Source organism: Anomaloglossus baeobatrachus, chromosome 1, assembly GCF_048569485.1.
Source record: "Anomaloglossus baeobatrachus isolate aAnoBae1 chromosome 1, aAnoBae1.hap1, whole genome shotgun sequence".
NCBI lineage: Eukaryota > Metazoa > Chordata > Amphibia > Anura > Aromobatidae > Anomaloglossus > Anomaloglossus baeobatrachus.
The window spans coordinates 952,596,205-952,621,666 of NC_134353.1; the positions used below are offsets into that span (position 1 = coordinate 952,596,205).

A 25,462-nucleotide genomic window follows, 5' to 3' on the forward strand; every position below is an offset into this window, starting at 1 on the left:
CTGCCCTGTGTAGCCCCCCATATCCCCTCCTTATAGAAGCCTCCACAGCCCCTCCCCCTGCCCTGTGTAGCCCCCCCCCATATCCCCCTCCTTATAGAAGCCTCCACAGCCCCTCCCCCTGCCCTGTGTAGCCCCCCCATATCCCCTCCTTATAGAAGCCCCCACAGCCCCGTGCTGCAGCTTCAGGCCATTCCCTGTGAGATATACACGAGCTGCAGCCCCAAGAAATGACCGGAGGCAAAATCCAGTCTGAGAGGAAAGTTCTAGAACTAATGAGGAGCCGCTGAATCTTCTCCACCTCAGGGTCAGGATCCGTCCGCTCTGCCCCGCCCACAGCTCTGCCCCGCCCACAGCTCTTCCCACAGCCCTGCCCCGCCCACAGCTCCGCCCACAGCTCTGCACAGCCCGAGCACTGCTCCGCTCACAGCTCTGCCCCGCCCCTTCCGGTGACGTCACCCCTCAGGAAATCTGCAGGACGTGTCCTCCCCCAGCACAGAGCGGAGAACTCCAGATCCCAGCGCTCTGCAGAGACACAGACTCCCCGCACCACAAGTCCCAGCCACACTAATGTCACACTGCGCCTGCGCCCCCAGTGCTGGCCACAGAGCAAGTGCAGCGCCACCTACAGGCAGAAGCCGGGAATAAGGGTAAATGCCGGATCCTCTGGAGACGTTTCTCCGAGTTGTTTCCTGTGAAGTTTCCGTTATTTTCTCTTCTCATCTTTTCTCCATTCAGATTCCTCCAATAAAGAATCCTCTGAAGAAAAGAGGCAAAATGGCGGCGAGGATCATTCCCCTCACCCTGGAGCTCCTCTCCCATCTTACTGCAGAGGTGAGAGGCTGTGACGTCACCACATGACATCATTATCTATGGGGATAACAGAGGATATGACCGGGGAGGTGAGAGGCTGTGACGTCACCACATTACATCATTATCTATGGGAATAACAGAGGATATGACCGGGGAGGTGAGAGGCTGTGACGTCACCACATGACATCATTATCTATGGGGATAACAGAGGATATGACCGGGGAGGTGAGAGGCTGTGACGTCACCACATGACATCATTATCTATGGGGATAACAGAGGATATGACCGGGGAGGTGAGAGGTTCTGATGTCATCACATTACATCATTATCTATGGGGATAACAGAGGATATGACCGGGGAGGTGAGAGGCTCTGATGTCATCACATTACATCATTATCTATGGGAATAACAGAGGATATGACCGGGGAGGTGAGAGGCTCTGATGTCATCACATTACATCATTATCTATGGGGATAACAGAGGATATGACCGGGGAGGTGAGAGGCTGTGACGTCACCACATGACATCATTATCTATGGGGATAACAGAGGATATGACCGGGGAGGTGAGAGGCTGTGACGTCACCACATTACATCATTATCTATGGGAATAACAGAGGATATGACCGGGGAGGTGAGAGGCTGTGACGTCACCACATTACATCATTATCTATGGGGATAACAGAGGATATGACCGGGGAGGTGAGAGGCTCTGATGTCACCACATTACATCATTATCTATGGGGATAACAGAGGATATGACCGGGGAGGTGAGAGGCTCTGATGTCACCACATTACATCATTATCTATGGGGATAACAGAGGATATGACCGGGGAGGTGAGAGGCTCTGATGTCACCACATTACATCATTATCTATGGGAATAACTGAGGATATGACCGGGGAGGTGAGAGGCTGTGACGTCACCACATTACATCATTATCTATGGGGATAACAGAGGATATGACCGGGGAGGTGAGAGGCTGTGACGTCATCACATTACATCATTATCTATGGGGATAACAGAGGATATGACCGGGGAGGTGAGAGGCTCTGACGTCATCACATTACATCATTATCTATGGGGATAACAGAGGATATGACCGGGGAGGTGAGAGGCTCTGACGTCATCACATTACATCATTATCTATGGGGATAACAGAGGATATGACCGGGGAGGTGAGAGGCTCTGACGTCACCACATTACATCATTATCTATGGGGATAACAGAGGATATGACCGGGGAGGTGAGAGGCTCTGATGTCACCACATTACATCATTATCTATGGGAATAACAGAGGATATGACCGGGGAGGTGAGAGGCTGTGACGTCACCACATTACATCATTATCTATGGGGATAACAGAGGATATGACCGGGGAGGTGAGAGGCTGTGACGTCACCACATTACATCATTATCTATGGGGATAACAGAGGATATGACCGGGGAGGTGAGAGGCTGTGATGTCATCACATTACATCATTATCTATGGGGATAACAGAGGATATGACCGGGGAGGTGAGAGGCTCTGATGTCACCACATTACATCATTATCTATGGGGATAACAGAGGATATGACCAGGGAGGTGAGAGGCTGTGACGTCACCACATTACATCATTATCTATGGGGGTAACAGAGGATATGACCGGGGAGGTGAGAGGCTCTGACGTCATCACATTACATCATTATCTATGGGAGTAACAGAGGATATGACCGGGGAGGTGAGAGGCTGTGACGTCACCACATTACATCATTATCTATGGGGATAACAGAGGATATGACCGGGGAGGTGAGAGGCTGTGACGTCACCACATTACATCATTATCTATGGGGATAACAGAGGATATGACCGGGGAGGTGAGAGGCTGTGATGTCATCACATTACATCATTATCTATGGGGATAACAGAGGATATGACCGGGGAGGTGAGAGGCTCTGATGTCACCACATTACATCATTATCTATGGGGATAACAGAGGATATGACCGGGGAGGTGAGAGGCTGTGACGTCACCACATTACATCATTATCTATGGGGGTAACAGAGGATATGACCGGGGAGGTGAGAGGCTCTGACGTCATCACATTACATCATTATCTATGGGGGTAACAGAGGATATGACCGGGGAGGTGAGAGGCTGTGACGTCACCACATTACATCATTATCTATGGGAATAACAGAGGATATGACCGGGGAGGTGAGAGGCTGTGACGTCACCACATTACATCATTATCTATGGGAATAACAGAGGATATGACCGGGGAGGTGAGAGGCTGTGACGTCATCACATTACATCATTATCTATGGGAATAACAGAGGATATGACCGGGGAGGTGAGAGGCTGTGACGTCACCACATTACATCATTATCTATGGGAATAACAGAGGATATGACCGGGGAGGTGAGAGGCTGTGACGTCACCACATTACATCATTATCTATGGGAATAACAGAGGATATGACCGGGGAGGTGAGAGGCTGTGACGTCATCACATTACATCATTATCTATGGGAATAACAGAGGATATGACCGGGGAGGTGAGAGGCTCTGATGTCACCACATTACATCATTATCTATGGGGATAACAGAGGATATGACCGGGGAGGTGAGAGGCTGTGATGTCATCACATTACATCATTATCTATGGGAATAACAGAGGATATGACCGGGGAGGTGAGAGGCTGTGACGTCATCACATTACATCATTATCTATGGGGATAACAGAGGATATGACCGGGGAGGTGAGAGGTTCTGATGTCACCACATTACATCATTATCTATGGGGATAACAGAGGATATGACCGGGGAGGTGAGAGGCTCTGATGTCATCACATTACATCATTATCTATGGGGATAACAGAGGATATGACCGGGGAGGTGAGAAGCTCTGATGTCACCACATTACATCATTATCTATGGGTATAACAGAGGATATGACCGGGGAGGTGAGAGGCTGTGATGTCATCACATTACATCATTATCTATGGGAATAACAGAGGATATGACCGGGGAGGTGAGAGGCTCTGATGTCATCACATTACATCATTATCTATGGGAATAACAGAGGATATGACCGGGGAGGTGAGAGGCTCTGATGTCATCACATTACATCATTATCTATGGGGATAACAGAGGATATGACCGGGGAGGTGAGAGGCTGTGACGTCACCACATTACATCATTATCTATGGGAATAACAGAGGATATGACGTCACCACATTACATCATTATCTATGGGGATAACAGAGGATATGACCGGGGAGGTGAGAGGCTCTGATGTCATCACATTACATCATTATCTATGGGGATAACAGAGGATATGACCGGGGAGGTGAGAGGCTGTGACGTCATCACATTACATCATTATCTATGGGGATAACAGAGGATATGACCGGGGAGGTGAGAGGTTCTGATGTCATCACATTACATCATTATCTATGGGGATAACAGAGGATATGACCGGGGAGGTGAGAGGTTCTGATGTCATCACATTACATCATTATCTATGGGAATAACAGAGGATATGACGTCACCACATTACATCATTATCTATGGGGATAACAGAGGATATGACCGGGGAGGTGAGAGGCTCTGATGTCATCACATTACATCATTATCTATGGGAATAACAGAGGATATGACCGGGGAGGTTAGAGGCTCTGATGTCACCACATTACATCATTATCTATGGGAATAACAGAGGATATGACCGGGGAGGTGAGAGGCTCTGACGTCACCACATTACATCATTATCTATGGGAATAACAGAGGATATGACGTCACCACATTACATCATTATCTATGGGGATAACAGAGGATATGACCGGGGAGGTGAGAGGCTGTGACGTCACCGCATTACATCATTATCTATGGGAATAACAGAGGATATGACGTCATCACATTACATCATTATCTATGGGGATAACAGAGGATATGACCAGGGAGGTGAGAGGCTCTGATGTCATCACATTACATCATTATCTATGGGAATAACAGAGGATATGACCGGGGAGGTGAGAGGTTCTGATGTCATCACATTACATCATTATCTATGGGGATAACAGAGGATATGACCGGGGAGGTGAGAGGCTCTGATGTCATCACATTACATCATTATCTATGGGAATAACAGAGGATATGACCGGGGAGGTGAGAGGCTCTGATGTCACCACATTACATCATTATCTATGGGAATAACAGAGGATATGACGTCACCACATTACATCATTATCTATGGGGATAACAGAGGATATGACCGGGGAGGTGAGAGGCTGTGACGTCATCACATTACATCATTATCTATGGGGATAACAGAGGATATGACCGGGGAGGTGAGAGGCTGTGACGTCACCACATTACATCATTATCTATGGGGATAACAGAGGATATGACCGGGGAGGTGAGAGGCTGTAACGTCACCACATTACATCATTATCTATGGGAATAACAGAGGATATGACCGGGGAGGTGAGAGGCTGTGACGTCACCACATTACATCATTATCTATGGGGATAACAGAGGATATGACCGGGGAGGTGAGAGGCTGTGACGTCACCACATTACATCATTATCTATGGGGATAACAGAGGATATGACCGGGGAGGTGAGAGGCTCTGATGTCATCGCATTACATCATTATCTATGGGGATAACAGAGGATATGACCGGGGAGGTGAGAGGCTCTGATGTCATCACATTACATCATGATCTATGGGAATAACAGAGGATATGACCGGGGAGGTGAGAGGCTGTGACGTCACCACATTACATCATTATCTATGGGGATAACAGAGAATATGACCGGGGAGGTGAGAGGCTGTGACGTCACCACATTACATCATTATCTATGGGGATAACAGAGGATATGACCGGGGAGGTGAGAGGCTCTAATGTCATCACATTACATCATTATCTATGGGAATAACAGAGGATATGACCGGGGAGGTGAGAGGCTGTGACGTCACCACATTACATCATTATCTATGGGAATAACAGAGGATATGACCGGGGAGGTGAGAGGCTGTGACGTCACCACATTACATCATTATCTATGGGGATAACAGAGGATATGACCGGGGAGGTGAGAGGTTCTGATGTCACCACATTACACCATTATCTATGGGGATAACAGAGGATATGACCGGGGAGGTGAGAGGCTCTGATGTCATCACATTACACCATTATCTATGGGGATAACAGAGGATATGACCGGGGAGGTGAGAGGCTCTGATGTCATCACATTACACCATTATCTATGGGAATAACAGAGGATATGACTGGGGAGGTGAGAGGTTCTGATGTCATCACATTACATCATTATCTATGGGAATAACAGAGGATATGACCGGGGAGGTGAGAGGCTCTGATGTCATCACATTACATCATTATCTATCGGAATAACAGAGGATATGACCGGGGAGGTGAGAGGATCTGATGTCATCACATTACATCATTATCTATGGGAATAACAGAGGATATGACCGGGGAGGTGAGAGGCTCTGATGTTATCACATTACATCATTATCTATGGGAGTAACAGAGGATATGACCGGGGAGGTGAGAGGCTGTGATGTCATCACATTACATCATTATCTATGGGGATAACAGAGGATATGACCGGGGAGGTGAGAGGCTGTGATGTCATCACATTACATCATTATCTATGGGAATAAGAGGATATGACCGGGGAGGTGAGAGGTTCTGATGTCATCACATTACATCATTATCTATGGGGATAACAGAGGATATGACCGGGGAGGTGAGAGGTTCTGATGTCATCACATTACATCATTATCTATGGGAATAACAGAGGATATGACGTCACCACATTACATCATTATCTATGGGGATAACAGAGGATATGACCGGGGAGGTGAGAGGCTGTGATGTCATCACATTACATCATTATCTATGGGGATAACAGAGGATATGACGTCACCACATTACATCATTATCTATGGGGATAACAGAGGATATGACCGGGGAGGTGAGAGGCTCTGATGTCATCACATTACATCATTATCTATGGGAATAACAGAGGATATGACCGGGGAGGTGAGAGGCTCTGATGTCATCACATTACATCATTATCTATGGGAATAACAGAGGATATGACCGGGGAGGTGAGAGGCTCTGATGTCACCACATTACATCATTATCTATGGGAATAACAGAGGATATGACCGGGGAGGTGAGAGGCTCTGATGTCACCACATTACATCATTATCTATGGGGATAACAGAGGATATGACCGGGGAGGTGAGAGGCTGTGACGTCATCACATTACATCATTATCTATGGGGATAACAGAGGATATGACCGGGGAGGTGAGAGGCTGTGATGTCATCACATTACATCATTATCTATGGGAATAACAGAGGATATGACGTCACCACATTACATCATTATCTATGGGGATAACAGAGGATATGACCGGGGAGGTGAGAGGCTGTGACGTCATCACATTACATCATTATCTATGGGGATAACAGAGGATATGACCGGGGAGGTGAGAGGCTCTGATGTCATCACATTACATCATTATCTATGGGGATAACAGAGGATATGACCGGGGAGGTGAGAGGCTGTGACGTCACCACATTACATCATTGTCTATGGGAATAACAGAGGATATGACCGGGGAGGTGAGAGGCTGTGACGTCACCACATTACATCATTATCTATGGGGATAACAGAGGATATGACCGGGGAGGTGAGAGGCTCTGATGTCATCACATTACATCATTATCTATGGGAATAACAGAGGATATGACCGGGGAGGTGAGAGGATCTGATGTCATCACATTACATCATTATCTATGGGGATAACAGAGGATATGACCGGGGAGGTGAGAGGTTCTGATGTCATCACATTACATCATTATCTATGGGGATAACAGAGGATATGACCGGGGAGGTGAGAGGCTGTGACGTCACCACATTACATCATTATCTATGGGGATAACAGAGGATATGACCGGGGAGGTGAGAGGCTCTAATGTCATCACATTACATCATTATCTATGGGAATAACAGAGGATATGACCGTGGAGGTGAGAGGCTGTGACGTCACCACATTACATCATTATCTATGGGAATAACAGAGGATATGACCGGGGAGGTGAGAGGCTGTGACGTCACCACATTACATCATTATCTATGGGGATAACAGAGGATATGACCGGGGAGGTGAGAGGTTCTGATGTCACCACATTACACCATTATCTATGGGGATAACAGAGGATATGACCGGGGAGGTGAGAGGCTGTGACGTCACCACATTACATCATTATCTATGGGGATAACAGAGGATATGACCGGGGAGGTGAGAGGCTCTGATGTCATCACATTACATCATTATCTATGGGAATAACAGAGGATATGACCGGGGAGGTGAGAGGCTCTGATGTCATCACATTACATCATTATCTATGGGGATAACAGAGGATATGACCGGGGAGGTGAGAGGCTCTGATGTCATCACATTACATCATTATCTATGGGAATAACAGAGGATATGACCGGGGAGGTGAGAGGCTCTGATGTCATCACATTACATCATTATCTATGGGAATAACAGAGGATATGACCGGGGAGGTGAGAGGCTGTGACGTCACCACATTACATCATTATCTATGGGGTTAACAGAGGATATGACCGGGGAGGTGAGAGGTTCTGATATCATCACATTACATCATTATCTATGGGGATAACAGAGGATATGACCGGGGAGGTGAGAGGTTGTGATGTCATCACATTACACCATTATCTATGGGAATAACAGAGGATATGACCGGGGAGGTGAGAGGCTGTGACGTCACCACATTACATCATTATCTATGGGGATAACAGAGGATATGACCGGGGAGGTGAGAGGCTGTGACGTCACCACATTACATCATTATCTATGGGGATAACAGAGGATATGACCGGGGAGGTGAGAGGCTGTGACGTCACCACATTACATCATTATCTATGGGGATAACAGAGGATATGACCGAGGAGGTGAGAGGCTGTGACGTCACCACATTACATCATTATCTATGGGGATAACAGAGGATATGACCGGGGAGGTGAGAGGCTGTGACGTCACCACATTACATCATTATCTATGGGGATAACAGAGGATATGACCGGGGAGGTGAGAGGTTCTGATGTCATCACATTACATCATTATCTATGGGAATAACAGAGGATATGACCGGGGAGGTGAGAGGCTCTGATGTCATCACATTACATCATTATCTATGGGAATAACAGAGGATATGACCGGGGAGGTGAGAGGCTGTGACGTCACCACATTACATCATTATCTATGGGGATAACAGAGGATATGACCGGGGAGGTGAGAGGCTGTGACGTCACCACATTACATCATTATCTATGGGGATAACAGAGGATATGACCGGGGAGGTGAGAGGCTGTGACGTCACCACATTACATCATTATCTATGGGGATAACAGAGGATATGACCGAGGAGGTGAGAGGCTGTGACGTCACCACATTACATCATTATCTATGGGGATAACAGAGGATATGACCGGGGAGGTGAGAGGCTGTGACGTCACCACATTACATCATTATCTATGGGGATAACAGAGGATATGACCGGGGAGGTGAGAGGCTGTGACGTCACCACATTACATCATTATCTATGGGAATAACAGAGGATATGACCGGGGAGGTGAGAGGCTCTAATGTCATCACATTACATCATTATCTATGGGAATAACAGAGGATATGACCGGGGAGGTGAGAGGCTGTGACGTCACCACATTACATCATTATCTATGGGGATAACAGAGGATATGACCGGGGAGGTGAGAGGCTGTGACGTCACCACATTACATCATTATCTATGGGGATAACAGAGGATATGACCGGGGAGGTGAGAGGTTCTGATGTCATCACATTACATCATTATCTATGGGAATAACAGAGGATATGACCGGGGAGGTGAGAGGCTCTGATGTCACCACATTACACCATTATCTATGGGGATAACAGAGGATATGACCGGGGAGGTGAGAGGCTCTGATGTCATCACATTACACCATTATCTATGGGGATAACAGAGGATATGACCGGGGAGGTGAGAGGCTCTGATGTCATCACATTACATCATTATCTATGGGAATAACAGAGGATATGACCGGGGAGGTGAGAGGCTGTGACGTCACCACATTACATCATTATCTATGGGAATAACAGAGGATATGACCGGGGAGGTGAGAGGCTCTGATGTCACCACATTACATCATTATCTATGGGAATAACAGAGTATATGACCGGGGAGGTGAGAGGCTGTGACGTCATCACATTACATCATTATCTATGGGAATAACAGAGGATATGACGTCACCACATTACATCATTATCTATGGGGATAACAGAGGATATGACCGGGGAGGTGAGAGGCTGTGACGTCATCACATTACATCATTATCTATGGGGATAACAGAGGATATGACCGGGGAGGTGAGAGGCTCTGATGTCATCACATTACATCATTATCTATGGGGATAACAGAGGATATGACCGGGGAGGTGAGAGGCTGTGACGTCACCACATTACATCATTATCTATGGGGATAACAGAGGATATGACCGGGGAGGTGAGAGGCTGTGACGTCACCACATTACATCATTATCTATGGGAATAACAGAGGATATGACCGGGGAGGTGAGAGGCTGTGACGTCACCACATTACATCATTATCTATGGGGATAACAGAGGATATGACCGGGGAGGTGAGAGGCTCTGATGTCATCGCATTACATCATTATCTATGGGGATAACAGAGGATATGACCGGGGAGGTGAGAGGTTCTGATGTCATCACATTACATCATTATCTATGGGGATAACAGAGGATATGACCGGGGAGGTGAGAGGCTGTGACGTCACCACATTACATCATTATCTATGGGGATAACAGAGGATATGACCGGGGAGGTGAGAGGCTCTGATGTCATCGCATTACATCATTATCTATGGGGATAACAGAGGATATGACCGGGGAGGTGAGAGGTTCTGATGTCATCACATTACATCATTATCTATGGGAATAACAGAGGATATGACCGGGGAGGTGAGAGGTTGTGACGTCATCACATTACATCATTATCTATGGGAATAACAGAGGATATGACCGGGGAGGTGAGAGGCTGTGACGTCATCACATTACATCATTATCTATGGGAATAACAGAGGATATGACCGGGGAGGTGAGAGGCTGTGACGTCACCACATTACATCATTATCTATGGGGATAACAGAGGATATGACCGGGGAGGTGAGAGGCTCTAATGTCATCACATTACATCATTATCTATGGGGATAACAGAGGATATGACCGGGGAGGTGAGAGGTTCTGATGTCATCACATTACATCATTATCTATAGGAATAACAGAGGATATGACTGGGGAGGTGAAAGGCTCTGATGTCATCACATTACATCATTATCTATGGGAATAACAGAGGATATGACCGGGAAGGTGAGAGGCTGTGACGTCACCACATTACATCATTATCTATGGGGATAACAGAGGATATGACCGGGGAGGTGAGAGGCTCTGATGTCATCACATTACATCATTATCTATGGGGATAACAGAGGATATGACCGGGGAGGTGAGAGGCTCTGATGTCATCACATTACATCATTATCTATGGGAATAAGAGGATATGACCGGGGAGGTGAGAGGTTGTGATGTCATCACATTACACCATTATCTATGGGGATAACAGAGGATATGACCGGGGAGGTGAGAGGTTCTGATGTCATCACATTACATCATTATCTATGGGAATAACAGAGGATATGACCGGGGAGGTGAGAGGATCTGATGTCACCACATTACACCATTATCTATGGGGATAACAGAGGATATGACCGGGGAGGTGAGAGGCTCTGATGTCATCACATTACATCATTATCTATGGGGATAACAGAGGATATGACCGGGGAGGTGAGAGGTTCTGATGTCATCACATTACATCATTATCTATGGGGATAACAGAGTATATGACCGGGGAGGTGAGAGGTTCTGATGTCATCACATTACATCATTATCTATGGGAATAAGAGGATATGACCGGGGAGGTGAGAGGCTCTGATGTTATCACATTACATCATTATCTATGGGAATAACAGAGGATATGACCGGGGAGGTGAGAGGCTCTGATGTCATCACATTACACCATTATGTATGGGGATAACAGAGGATATGACCGGGGAGGTGAGAGGTTGTGATGTCATCACATTACACCATTATCTATGGGGATAACAGAGGATATGACCGGGGAGGTGAGAGGCTCTGATGTCATCACATTACATCATTATCTATGGGAATAACAGAGGATATGACCGGGGAGGTGAGAGGCTGTGACGTCACCACATTACATCATTATCTATGGGGATAACAGAGGATATGACCGGGGAGGTGAGAAGCTCTGATGTCATCACATTACACCATTATCTATGGGGATAACAGAGGATATGACCGGGGAGGTGAGAGGCTCTGATGTCATCACATTACATCATTATCTATGGGAATAACAGAGGATATGACCGGGGAGGTGAGAGGCTCTGATGTCATCACATTACACCATTATCTATGGGGATAACAGAGGATATGACCGGGGAGGTGAGAGGTTGTGATGTCATCACATTACACCATTATCTATGGGGATAACAGAGGATATGACCGGGGAGGTGAGAGGTTCTGATGTCATCACATTACATCATTATCTATGGGAATAACAGAGGATATGACCGGGGAGGTGAGAGGCTCTGATGTCATCATATTACATCATTATCTATGGGGATAACAGAGGATATGACCGGGGAGGTGAGAGGTTCTGATGTCACCACATTACATCATTATCTATGGGGATAACAGAGGATATGACCGGGGAGGTGAGAGGTTCTGATGTCACCACATTACATCATTATCTATGGGCATAACAGAGGATATGACCGGGGAGGTGAGAGGCTCTGATGTTATCACATTACATCATTATCTATGGGAATAACAGAGGATATGACCGGGGAGGTGAGAGGTTCTGATGTCACCACATTACATCATTATCTATGGGAATAACAGAGGATATGACCGGGGAGGTGAGAGGCTGTGATGTCATCACATTACATCATTATCTATGGGGATAACAGAGGATATGACCGGGGAGGTGAGAGGCTGTGATGTCATCACATTACATCATTATCTATGGGAATAACAGAGGATATGACCGGGGAGGTGAGAGGCTCTGATGTCATCACATTACATCATTATCTATGGGAATAAGAGGATATGACCGGGGAGGTGAGAGGTTCTGATGTCATCACATTACACCATTATCTATGGGGATAACAGAGGATATGACCGGGGAGGTGAGAGGTTCTGATGTCATCACATTACATCATTATCTATGAGGATAACAGAGGATATGACCGGGGAGGTGAGAGGCTGTGACGTCACCACATTACATCATTATCTATGGGGATAATAGAGGATATGACCGGGGAGGTGAGAGGCTGTGACGTCACCACATTACATCATTATCTATGGGGATAACAGAGGATATGACCGGGAAGGTGAGAGGCTCTGATGTCATCACATTACATCATTATCTATGGGAATAACAGAGGATATGACCGGGGAGGTGAGAGGCTGTGATGTCACCACATTACATCATTATCTATGGGGATAACAGAGGATATGACCGGGGAGGTGAGAGGTTCTGATGTCACCACATTACATCATTATCTATGGGCATAACAGAGGATATGACCGGGGAGGTGAGAGGCTCTGATGTTATCACATTACATCATTATCTATGGGAATAACAGAGGATATGACCGGGGAGGTGAGAGGTTCTGATGTCACCACATTACATCATTATCTATGGGAATAACAGAGGATATGACCGGGGAGGTGAGAGGCTGTGATGTCATCACATTACATCATTATCTATGGGGATAACAGAGGATATGACCGGGGAGGTGAGAGGCTGTGATGTCATCACATTACATCATTATCTATGGGAATAACAGAGGATATGACCGGGGAGGTGAGAGGCTCTGATGTCATCACATTACATCATTATCTATGGGAATAAGAGGATATGACCGGGGAGGTGAGAGGTTCTGATGTCATCACATTACACCATTATCTATGGGGATAACAGAGGATATGACCGGGGAGGTGAGAGGTTCTGATGTCATCACATTACATCATTATCTATGAGGATAACAGAGGATATGACCGGGGAGGTGAGAGGCTGTGACGTCACCACATTACATCATTATCTATGGGGATAATAGAGGATATGACCGGGGAGGTGAGAGGCTGTGACGTCACCACATTACATCATTATCTATGGGGATAACAGAGGATATGACCGGGAAGGTGAGAGGCTCTGATGTCATCACATTACATCATTATCTATGGGAATAACAGAGGATATGACCGGGGAGGTGAGAGGCTGTGATGTCACCACATTACATCATTATCTATGGGGATAACAGAGGATATGACCGGGGAGGTGAGAGGTTCTGATGTCATCACATTACATCATTATCTATGGGAATAACAGAGGATATGACCGGGGAGGTGAGAGGCTGTGACGTCACCACATTACATCATTATCTATGGGGATAACAGAGGATATGACCGGGGAGGTGAGAGGTTCTGATGTCATCACATTACATCATTATCTATGGGGATAATAGAGGATATGACCAGGGAGGTGAGAGGTTCTGATGTCATCACATTACATCATTATCTATGGGAATAACAGAGGATATGACCGGGGAGGTGAGAGGCTGTGACGTCACCACATTACATCATTATCTATGGGGATAACAGAGGATATGACCGGGGAGGTGAGAGGTTCTGATGTCATCACATTACATCATTATCTATGGGGATAATAGAGGATATGACCGGGGAGGTGAGAGGTTCTGATGTCATCACATTACATCATTATCTATGGGAATAACAGAGGATATGACCGGGGAGGTGATGGACTCTGGAAATGTCTGTAGTGATATTATTAATGTCTCCACACTCAGGATTACACAGTAGTGAAGACCTCTAGTGATCGCTGTCAGGCCCCTGTGTGTGAAGGACGGGGAGGAACCCTGAGCCCAATCCCGGTGCCTCCACCTCACCCCCGGATACATGAGGACATCAAAGACCAGAAGATCCTGGAACTCACCAACAAGATGCTGGAGCTGCTGACTGGAGAGGTGACACTGCTGGGAATGCTGGGACATTATACAGGACGGCACTGGAGGATTCTGGGTGATGACGGTAGCATTGTGTTGTCAGGTTCCTATAAGGTGTCAGGACGTCACTGTCTATTTCTCCATGGAGGAGTGGGAGTATCTAGAAGGACACAAGGAGCGGTACAAGGAGGTGATGATGGAGGAGCCCCAGCCCCGCACATCACCAGGTAATAGACAGGACTGAATACACCCGGCCTATAATTATCTGTATGTAATAATGATGTCCGTCCTGTCTGTGTCTCCTGCAGGTCTCTCCAGTACGAGGACGACCCCAGAGAGATGTCCCGCTCCTCCTCCTCCACAGGATCCTCAGGTAGATGGAGATCTCCCCTATGAGGTGTAGACGGCTGTGACCTCCTTGTGTTCAGTCTTGTTTTCTCCTCCAGTATTAGATGTTTCATTCTTGTGTAATGAGAGCGGTGGAGACGGCAGGATCACCAAAACTGCCATTTCATCATCTAAATACTGATTGTTAATTTAGTGATAGGTGACACAGGTTTGGGCCTCGGGTTGTGAAACAGCTGGTTAAAAGAGGGGAAAGGTCCATTAAACATGAGTAGTTAATACCACGATTGTGGTGGAAGGGGGAATAGGCGGGTGTATGTAGGGTAGGTGCTAATGTTCCTGAAAGCTCTACTGATCAAACACCGACACGTCCTACCCAAAGACAGCTGCCGGGTTCCGTTACTGGATGGCTGCTCCACTCCCTTTCTTTGGCAGCCGCACAGCGGTATAACTTATAGGTGAGGGCCAGAAGGAGTATGTGCTACAGTGGATGTCAAGCGCGTCAAATGGCCTCTCCTCCTCATCACACACAGCACAGTCTTCAGAGGTAGCACCCCAATTATTCTTGTTCCCTGGATGTTACAACTCTCCAACCGCCCCATCACTGTGGGGAACCACAGATGAGCTCGTCTTCAGAGCTATTCACACATTCTATCCCATGGGTATCAGAGGTCTGCCCCAAAGATTCCCAGCCTCGAGAGGAAAAAAGCATCTGCATTGATACCCAAAATCTGTCAATTGGATCCGAATCTGGACAAAGAAGGGTCTGAGCAGGATCCAGACCCTCATCAACAGACGTTAACCTCCAGGGGTGGAGGAGATACCCGAGGCACAAGCGTATTGTACTGTGGAGGCAGGAAAAGGAGGAGGATGACTCTGGGTGAGGAGTGGGACAACCGAGAGGATGACGATAAGGTTGTAGATCCCACTTGGTGTGAACCCAGAGGCATGCAGCCAAGTAGCTCAGCAGAGGAGGAAGACAAGGACATCACGTTTCCGCTTCTCGAACAAACACGTAGTGATGGAACTACGCCAAGCGCTTCATTCTCATCCACAACTCGTGGGTTTGCAGTTGGTAGGAAGGGTTGCCTAGCCTGGGCCTTTTTTGCAATGATTCAAAATCGCTAATAGGTGTCACACGCAACAACATCGCTAACGCGGCCGGATGTGCGTGACCCCAATGATATCGCTTTAGCGTTGTTGTAGCGTGTAAAGCCACCTTTAGTCATATGAAAAGGCTCGTTAAAGGGACACTTTTGACTTTCAGGATTGCTGCTTCCATCAGTAGAGGCAGAAATTCCAATAATTTGACTACTACCTGAATGACTCTGCACATGCACGACCAACAGGAGTTATTCTGGGAATTTTACTGAGCTATAACGTGGCCTAGAGTGGACATAGCAACGGCTTATAAATGATGTCCCCTGCTATTTCTTATAGCAGGGGATCTTTGCTTGATCCCAGGGGGGCGACGCCACCCCCCATCGACGATCGTTGTACTTGGTTGTTCAAATCTGAATTGCCAACCACATCGTTCGCACTGGTTTAGGCTAACACAATGCCTGAACCAGTGGGATCCTGTGAGATCCTGCTATGAGGTGGTGCAGCAGATCATCTGATCTGGAGGTGACCGCCCTCCCCAGGCTTGTGTTGGTCTGGGGAGCCCTCCCTCAGCATGTCTGTGGCGTGAACCTGCTGGTACTTGTAGTACCACTCCACCACTGCTGCTGCCGACGCTGCTTTCAGGTTGCCGCTCCCGCTGTAGCCCCTGCGCGCTTCCGCGATGGCCCCTGGCGCTCCTCCTGTAGCCCCTGCGCGCTCCTCCTGTAGCTCCTGCACGCTCCTCCTGTAGCCCCTACACGCTCCCCCTGTAGCCCCTGCCCGTGCCGATGTGCCCCCCCGCCGCAATCTCTATTCTGCTTCCATTCTCCTTCCTCTGCTTTTCCGGTCTCCCCATCTCCATCTGCTCTCCCTCTCCGATGTCCCCTACCTGCCTCCACCGGGTCGTCCGATGTCTTCACTGGCCCGATCACATCTGCCTCCTTCGCTGGGTCCTTCCTGGGTCTTCTAATGAGCTGTCCAACTTCCTGCCTGCTGCTCCTGTAAGAAGCTGTCCACTTGCTGCCTTCTATTCCTCCTGCAGTTCCTCTGGTCTGTGATCCTCCTGCTAATCCTCTGGGTACTGTGAGTATAATTTTTTTTTTTTTTGTATCCCATGTCCATTTTTACACCTCATCCGTCCTTGCGTCCCGTCTAGCGCTGATCAGTGATGCAGATAACGTATCTTCATCCATGGTCAATTTTCGGCAGGACTTTTTTTTTTTGTCCGTATCTTGCGTCGTTTTTTTGCATCTCATCAGTGTGTGCGTCCTGCAGCGGCCGAGCACTGATTAGGGATGCACATATCGGATCGGTATCCTTGCTCAATTTTCGGTGTGACTTTTTTTTCTTTTTTTTGTATCCCCGTTGCTTTTTGTATCTCATCCGACCTTTGCGTCCTGCAGCTGCCGATCACTGCACGGCGTCTGAAAAGTCAAATGGCGCTCATTTTCTTTCAAGCCCTGCTGTGCGCCCAAACAATTTATTTCCACCACATATGAGGTATCTGCATATTCAGGAAAAATTGCACTATAAATTTTATTGTGCATTTTTTTTCCTGATACCGTTCTAAAAAAAAAAATCCTGGTTGAAGCAAAGATGTGGTTAAAAAATAATAATGTTCACGGTTCAACGTTATCAATTTCTGTGGACCCCCTGGGGGTACATGGGGCTCACCCAACATCTAGATAAATTCCTTGAGGGGTCTAGTTCCAAAATGGGGTCATTTGTTGGGGAGCTCCATTGGTTAGGCACCTCAGGGGGTCTCCAAATGCAACATCACGTCAGCTAATGATTCCAACCAATTTTGCTGTCAAATGGTGCTCCTTCCCTTCTGAGCCCCGCTGTGCGCCCAAACAATTCCTTTCCACCACATATGATGTATCTGCATATTCAGGAGAAATTGCACAATACGTTTTATGTTCCTGCCCCCCCCCCTTAGATACGCCTTTCTTTTATGTCACCTCGGCCTCTCAAAGTCACCTCAAATGTGATGTGGTCCCTAAAAAAAATGATTATGTAACTTTTGTTGGAAGAATGAGAAATTGCTGATGAACTTTGACCCCTTCTAACTTCCTAACGAAAAAAAAAAATTGTTTCGAAAATTGCGCTGATGTGAAGTAGACAAGTGGGAAATGTTATTTAGTAACTATTTTGTGTGACATAATTCTCGGATTTATGGCCATATGTTTTCTTTTTTTGTATATATTCTTTATTTAGGATATTTCTTAATGATACAGAAATAAAATAACATGAAGTTAACAATCATAAACATGTGTTTTACAAAGAAATGTTGGGGGGGGGGACAATGAAGGGAATGTAGGAAAGGTCCAACCACGGGGGATGGAGGAGTTAGAAGGAAAAAAGAGGAAGGGGGAAGGAGAGATATGGCCATACATTTTCAAAGTTTGAAAATTGCAAAATTTTCAAAATTTTGCCAAACTTTCCGAAATTTTCACAAATAAACGCAAAAAATATCGTCCTAAATTTACCAATATCATGAAGTACAATATGTCACGAAAAAACAATGTCAGAATCACTGGGACCCGTTGAAGCGTTCCAGAATTATAACCTCATAAAGTGCCACTGGTCAAAATTGCAAAAAATGGCCGGGTCATCAAGGTGAAAACAGGCTTGGGGTGAAGGGGTTAAGATGCTCACGAGAAGATCATAGTGTTACCCCTATACAGGTCACTAGTGCGACCGCACTGAGGATACTGGGCACAATTGTGGTCTCCGGTGTATAAGAACAGAACTCAACCAGAGCGGCTGCAGAGAAGAGCGACCAAGGCTATTATAGGAATGGGGGGTGCAGAAGACGGGTTATTAAACTGGGGGTGTTCAGTCTGGAAAAATGAAGGCTTTTGTAAGGTGTGATCTTATTACAATGTACAAATATGAGGGGACAGTACAGAGCTCTCTAATGATCTCTTTACACATGGGCTGCAACAGGGACAAGGAGGCGTCCACTACAGTTACAGGAAAGGAGGTTTAATCATAATCAGACGCAGATTCTTTACTGTTAGGCCCTGTGCGCACTTACCGGATTTTGCCGCGGATTTTCTGCGGATTTGCTGCATGTTTCGCTGCAGAAAATGTTCATAACATCTCTGCAGTGAATCACCAGCAAAACCTATGGGCAAAAAAAATCCTGTGCGTACTAGGCGGAATTTGACAGCTGCATGTTTTGCTGCAGGATTCCCGCAGCAAAAACAATTGCATGTCAATTCTTTTCCGCACGTCGCTGCGGGATTTCACTCCATTGACTGCAATGTAATCGTGAAATCCCGCAGGGAATAACGCAGGCAGCAAATTCTGTGCGGTTCACTGCGTTTTCCTGCGTTATTCTCTGCGGTATTTCGCGGTTTACCTCCGGTAATGTACATCGCTGCCTGCGGTTTTGCAGGGAAGTGATGTCATTACAGGAAGAGGAAGCGGAGCAGAGAGTAAACACACACATCACAGACACATCACAGACACAGATCACAGACATCACAGACATAGAACACAGACACATAGAACACACATAGAAAGCAAGCGGAAATATAGAAAACAAAGCACGTGGGCTCCGCTGCATATTGACCTTCCAGCCGAGGTAAGCACACAGCGGCGGCCCGCTATTCTCAGGCTGGGGAGGGAGAGGGGCAGGGATAATGTCCCCGCCTCACTCCCCCTCCCGCAGCCGAGAATATCAGCCGCAGCTGCCCCGGCACTGTCGCATGCATTATGCGGCAGCACCGGCGTGTCCTCGGCTCTTCCTGCCGCCGTGTAGCAGTGGCGGTCAGGGTAATACAAGGGGTTAATGGTGGTGGATCACCGCCATTAACTCCAGGCTTGATCATGGCAGCGTCTATGTGACAGCGGACATGATCAACCCGTAAGTAAAGCGAAAAATCCTTTATTTTAAATAAAACAAACAAGCCTCGTTCACCATTTTATTAACCCCTCCCGGACCAAAGCTCCGGCGTACTCCACAGCTCCGACGTCCTGCACGGCTTACATTCAGCCGCGACTGTCACAGACACAGCGCTGAATGAATGCAGCAGACAGCACAGGTAATTACCGGTCATTTCCCAAGGCCGGTAATGTGAACTCACTGCCGACCGTGGGAAATGGAGCGATCTGTCCTCTATCTATCTATCTATCTATCTATCCTTCTATCTATCTGTCTATCTATCTATTCTTCTGTCTATCTACTATCTCAGAATTAAATGACTTTTTTTTTTCTTCAATGTGCTTTATTGCATTGAATGCAATAAAGCACATCCCAACCCGCACGCGGCAAAACCGCGGCAATACCACGAACAATACCGCAGTTAAACCGCGGCAAACCGCATGCGGTTTTCGGGTGCGGTTTGCCGTGTTTTTTTTACCGCGGGTGCGGTAATCTTTGAGAGCATGCGGAATTTTCTCAAGAAAATTCCATTTCCCAGTGCGCACATAGCCTAAGAGCAGTGACACTAGGGAAGTCTCTGCCACATGATGGTGTAATGGTGGATTCACTACTAACATTTGAGAGGTCTGGATGATTTTCTTGTCTTGAAAAATGTAATATTACTGGTTATGTACACTAGATTCAGTGATTGCTGTATGTGGAATCAGGAAGGAATTATTCCCCCTTATTTGGCACTTAATGTCTGTCCCATGGGGTTTTTTTTTTTCCCTTCCTCTGAGTCAACATGGTAGGTTAGGTCATGGGTTGAACTTGATGGACTTAACTCTACCTTCAACCTTAAAGGGAACCTGTCACCCGATTTGGCGACTGTAAGCTGCGGAAACCACTACTAAGCTCTTATATACAGTATTCTGGAATGCTGTATATAAGTGCCCAGGCCGCGCTGTATAATATAAATAAAACACTTATAATACTCAACTTAGGGGGCGGTCTGGTCCAATGGGTGTCGCTGCTCTCCGGTCCAGCACCTCCTCTTTCCGGTGCGGCGCCTCCTCTGCGGTGATCGCTGTCCTCCTTCTTCTGAGGCCCATGTGCATGACGTGTCCTACATTACTAGCCGGCATTGAAGTCCTGCTCAGGGAAGATCAAAGTATTGTAGTGCGCATGCATGACCAGTTTTAACCTTTCCTCGTGCCTGCGCATTAGAGTACTTTGAAATGTTGTCACTAGGGCAGATCAAAGTGTGCCTGCGCAGGACCGCAGTGTCTGCCTGTGTGGATGATGCAGATACGTCATCCACACTGAGCTGGGTATAAGGAGGATGGAGATCGCAGCAGAGACGAGGCACCGGACCGGAGAGCAGCGACCATCCTCTAAGTGAGTATTATAAAAGTGTATTTTTTACGTTATACAGCGCAGCCTGGGCTCTTATATACTGCATTTCACAATCTTTTATATAAGAGCTCACTGGTGGGGATAATCTAAATTTGGTGATAGGTTCCCTTTAAACACTTTGAAATTATAAACTTGACGGCTGCGCACGCGCGGCTCCGCTCCTGTAAAGGACTTAATTAGATTGTGGTTGAGTAGACAACCTCCCCCCTCTGATCTGTGGCTCTTGGACTCGTCCTCCCCCCGCAGTCTGTGTGCGGTGGTTTAGGCGGGATGTTGTGAGGAGAGGAGCAGCTGCCTGTGGTGAAGTCTGACATGACGGGGAGTCTGGGATTATGGGACGGTTCAGATCAGTAGAGACAGAACACGGCGCCGGTACCGGAGCATCGACAGCAGGACCGTATGAGAGGAAGGGCCGCAAAGCGAAACAAACGGAGTGGGGGGGACCAGTAACCGCTCAGCATAGGAAGCGGGACCCCGCCTGCTCCAGAAACGGACGGAAACCTCAGCCTCAAGGAAGAGGAGAACAGAACAAAGTCAGCTCAGCTACATCGAGACAAGTAGAAGTAGTGACTTCCTCCTTATCGCTGCAGTGCTGCGAGTGTGACCGTGGTGCTCCTCTGCACCGGCTCCATTAGTGAGTTGTAGCAGTGCGGCCTGGTTAGCAGTGTAGAGCAGCGCAGTCTGTAGAGATTGTTATTCCTCTCGGGGTTGTGCTTTTTATCACCATAGCTGGAGCGCAGTCTATGTCACCAGCCCCCGCCGTCCTTCCTTCTGTTATTGCTCTTATCATTATACCGACTTAATTGCAAAATCTTCTGTCTTTCAATAAAGCCGGTGTGTGGTTTCTGCCTCGTCTCCTGTATTGGACCCCGGCCCAGTGGTGTCTCACTGGCTGCGAGCAGTGTCCACTAGAAAGAGGGTGCCGCCGTCCTCCACTGAGGGATCCTGAAGTGTGTGTGACCCTGTGCGGGGGGCGCGTCTCTCGCCTCCTCCTCAGAGTCTGCCTCCATTTTCCCATCATATTCGAAAGCTGCTGTACAGGAATCGCGCCACATCGCGGACTTATTAACAAAAGATTTACTCGTAGTCACCAGTCTCATGGCATTCAGCATCTTCTCACTAGGATGCCCTCTCCCCTATTGGCTCCCACTATGGGTGCAACAGCAGACCCCACACTACACGGGAGAGCAACAGACCCCGCACTACACATGAAGGAGAGTGACGGACCCCGCACTACACATGAGGGACAGAGAGCAACAGACCCCGCACTACACATGGAGGGGAGAGAGCGACAGACCCCACACTACATATCGGGGGGAGAGAGCGACAGACCCCGCACTACACATGGGGGAGAGAGAGCGACAGACCCCGCACTACACATGGGGGAGAGAGCGACAGACCCCGCACTACACATGAGGGACAGAGAGCAACAGACCCCGCACTACATATGGAGGGGAGAGAGCGACAGACCCCGCACTACACATGGGGGACAGAGAGCAACAGACCCCGCACTACATATGGAGGGGAGAGAGCGACAGACCCCGCACTACACATGGGGGAGAGAGAGCGACAGACCCCACACTACATATCGGGGGGAGAGAGCGACCGACTCCAAAACTACACATGAGGGGGGGAGAGCGACAGACCCCCCTACTGCACATGGAGGAGAGAGCGACAGACCCCCCTACTGCACACGGCGGAGCGCACAGCCAGCCCTGGGGGATGCCGGAGCGGCACAGCCAGCCCTGGGGGACACCGGAGCGGCACAGCCAGCCCTGGGGGACACCGGAGCGGCACAGCCAGCCCTGGGGGAGGTTGGGGGGGGCACAAAGAGCACTTGGGGCGGCACAAAGAGCAGTAGGAGTACAGACAGACCTGGGGTATGATGGGGGCACAGAGACCGCGCTGAGGGAGATAGGGGGCACAGACAGACCTGGGGGAGGCCGGAGGCAGTTAAACCTCTGAGGGAGGCCTGGGGCACAAACAGACCTGGGGGAGGCTGCGGGCACAGAGAGGGCTGCCGCCGGCGGAGACAGAGAGCGCTTCGGGCACAGTAGGAGCTGGGATATGATGGGGCAGTCGCTCCTCTTCTGTTGAACTGGAGCCAAACTCTCACCCACCCCGCCTACAAAGTGCGTTCTCACGCTAGCCAGTGCCAGCGTGGGAACGTAATCTGGCGTACATAGAAATCATGGGGCCCCATAGAAAAAGTCTGAATGGGGCCCCCCCAATTAAAAAAAAATACAATAAAATATAATAAACAGTATATACAGTACGTTGCTGGGGGGAACATACAAGTTACTAGGGGCCAGTGGGGGGCATATATAAACAAATTATGAATTAACCCCTTCACCCCCGGCCACTAAAACACCCTAATGACCGGGCCATGTTTTGCAATTCTGACGAGTCACTTTGACAGGTTATAACTCTGGAACGCTTCAACGGATCCTGGCGATTCTGACATTGTCTTTTCGTGACATATTGTACTTCATGTCAGTGGTAAATTTAGGCCGATATTTTTTGCGTTTGTGGAAATTTCGGAAATTTTGCTAAAATTTTGAAAATTTCAAACTTTGAAAATTTATGCTTATAAATCTGAGAGATGTCACACAAAATAGTTACTAAATAAAATTTCCCACTTGTCTACTTTACACCAGCGCAATTTTCGAAACAAATTTTTTTTTTGTTAGGAAGTTAGAAGGGTTGAAAGGTCATCAGCAATTTCTCATTTTTCCAACAAAATTTACCAAATATTTTTTTTAGGGACCACATCACATTTGAGGTGACTTTGAGAAGCCTAGGTGACAAAAAATACCCAAAAGTAACCAGCACCAGAGAATCCTGAATGTGGGCAGGGTGCGCACTGTGAGAATTCATCTCAAACCTGGACAACCCCTTTACATACTCCTTGTCAGGATTCAGCTCTGCTTCTGGTTCCAGCAGTCATCATTTGCCCACTCAACTTGTATGTGATTTTCATACTTGCATGTGACAACTGGCTTTTCTTCATGTGTTTCTCTTTGAACATCAATAGAATTAAATTATTAAAGGGGTTATCCGGCTTATTTTGACTTTTTTTTATTATTACACTATTGGGCTACATTGGGGCAGGTAAGTAGATAGAGACCACTTACCTGCCCTCCTGTCAGCCCCTCTCCCCCGGCTCAGAGTGGTCATGTGACTGCTCCTGCCGCGATTTTGCTGCTTCCAGTCATTTCATGTCAACATGGGCAGGGCCATGTTGACATGCAAATCTGGAACAGCATGTTGCCGCCCTGCTGGGCGGCTACAGTGCGTGGAGTCCCCGCCCCCTTGCCTGCACCCTCCCACACATTCCCCCGCACCCCGTACTCTCCGAGCCCACGGGGTCACCGCCAGCACCGGGCCCCCTGCTCAGGATAGAGTGCCCGTGTGGTCTCTGTCCCGCTCCAGCCCCGCGGCTGCCTTCATTGCAGTGTGTGTCTGCCAGCACTGCAGGGTGAGAATCTGCATGCGGGCAGACACACACTGCAATGAAGGCAGCCGCGGGGCTGGAGCGGGGAAGACGAGCGCTGCTGCCAGGAAGCAGATGAGAGCATTACCTGCAGTGACGATCTCCTCTTCACTCCTGTCAGCGCGGTCACTGCCTTCTATGCCCGCTGCGTTCTCACGTCACTAGCGGTGACGTCACGGGCGATCCTGCTGA

At 47.8% G+C, this 25,462-nt stretch overlaps 1 protein-coding gene across 1 annotated transcript in view; it reads left to right on the forward strand.

Moving 5' to 3' along the window:
• The first annotated feature begins 456 nt into the window (after positions 1-456).
• The window catches only part of LOC142257041 (uncharacterized), an 87,667-nt gene continuing 62,661 nt past the window's right edge, over positions 457-25,462 (forward strand). The window contains exons 1-5 of the mRNA XM_075329099.1: positions 457-647; positions 736-831; positions 14,889-15,065; positions 15,148-15,271; positions 15,353-15,417. Coding sequence (XP_075185214.1) covers positions 775-831; positions 14,889-15,065; positions 15,148-15,271; positions 15,353-15,417 — 423 coding nt within the window. The 5' untranslated portion in view covers positions 457-647; positions 736-774. The remainder of the gene's footprint in view (positions 648-735; positions 832-14,888; positions 15,066-15,147; positions 15,272-15,352; positions 15,418-25,462) is intronic.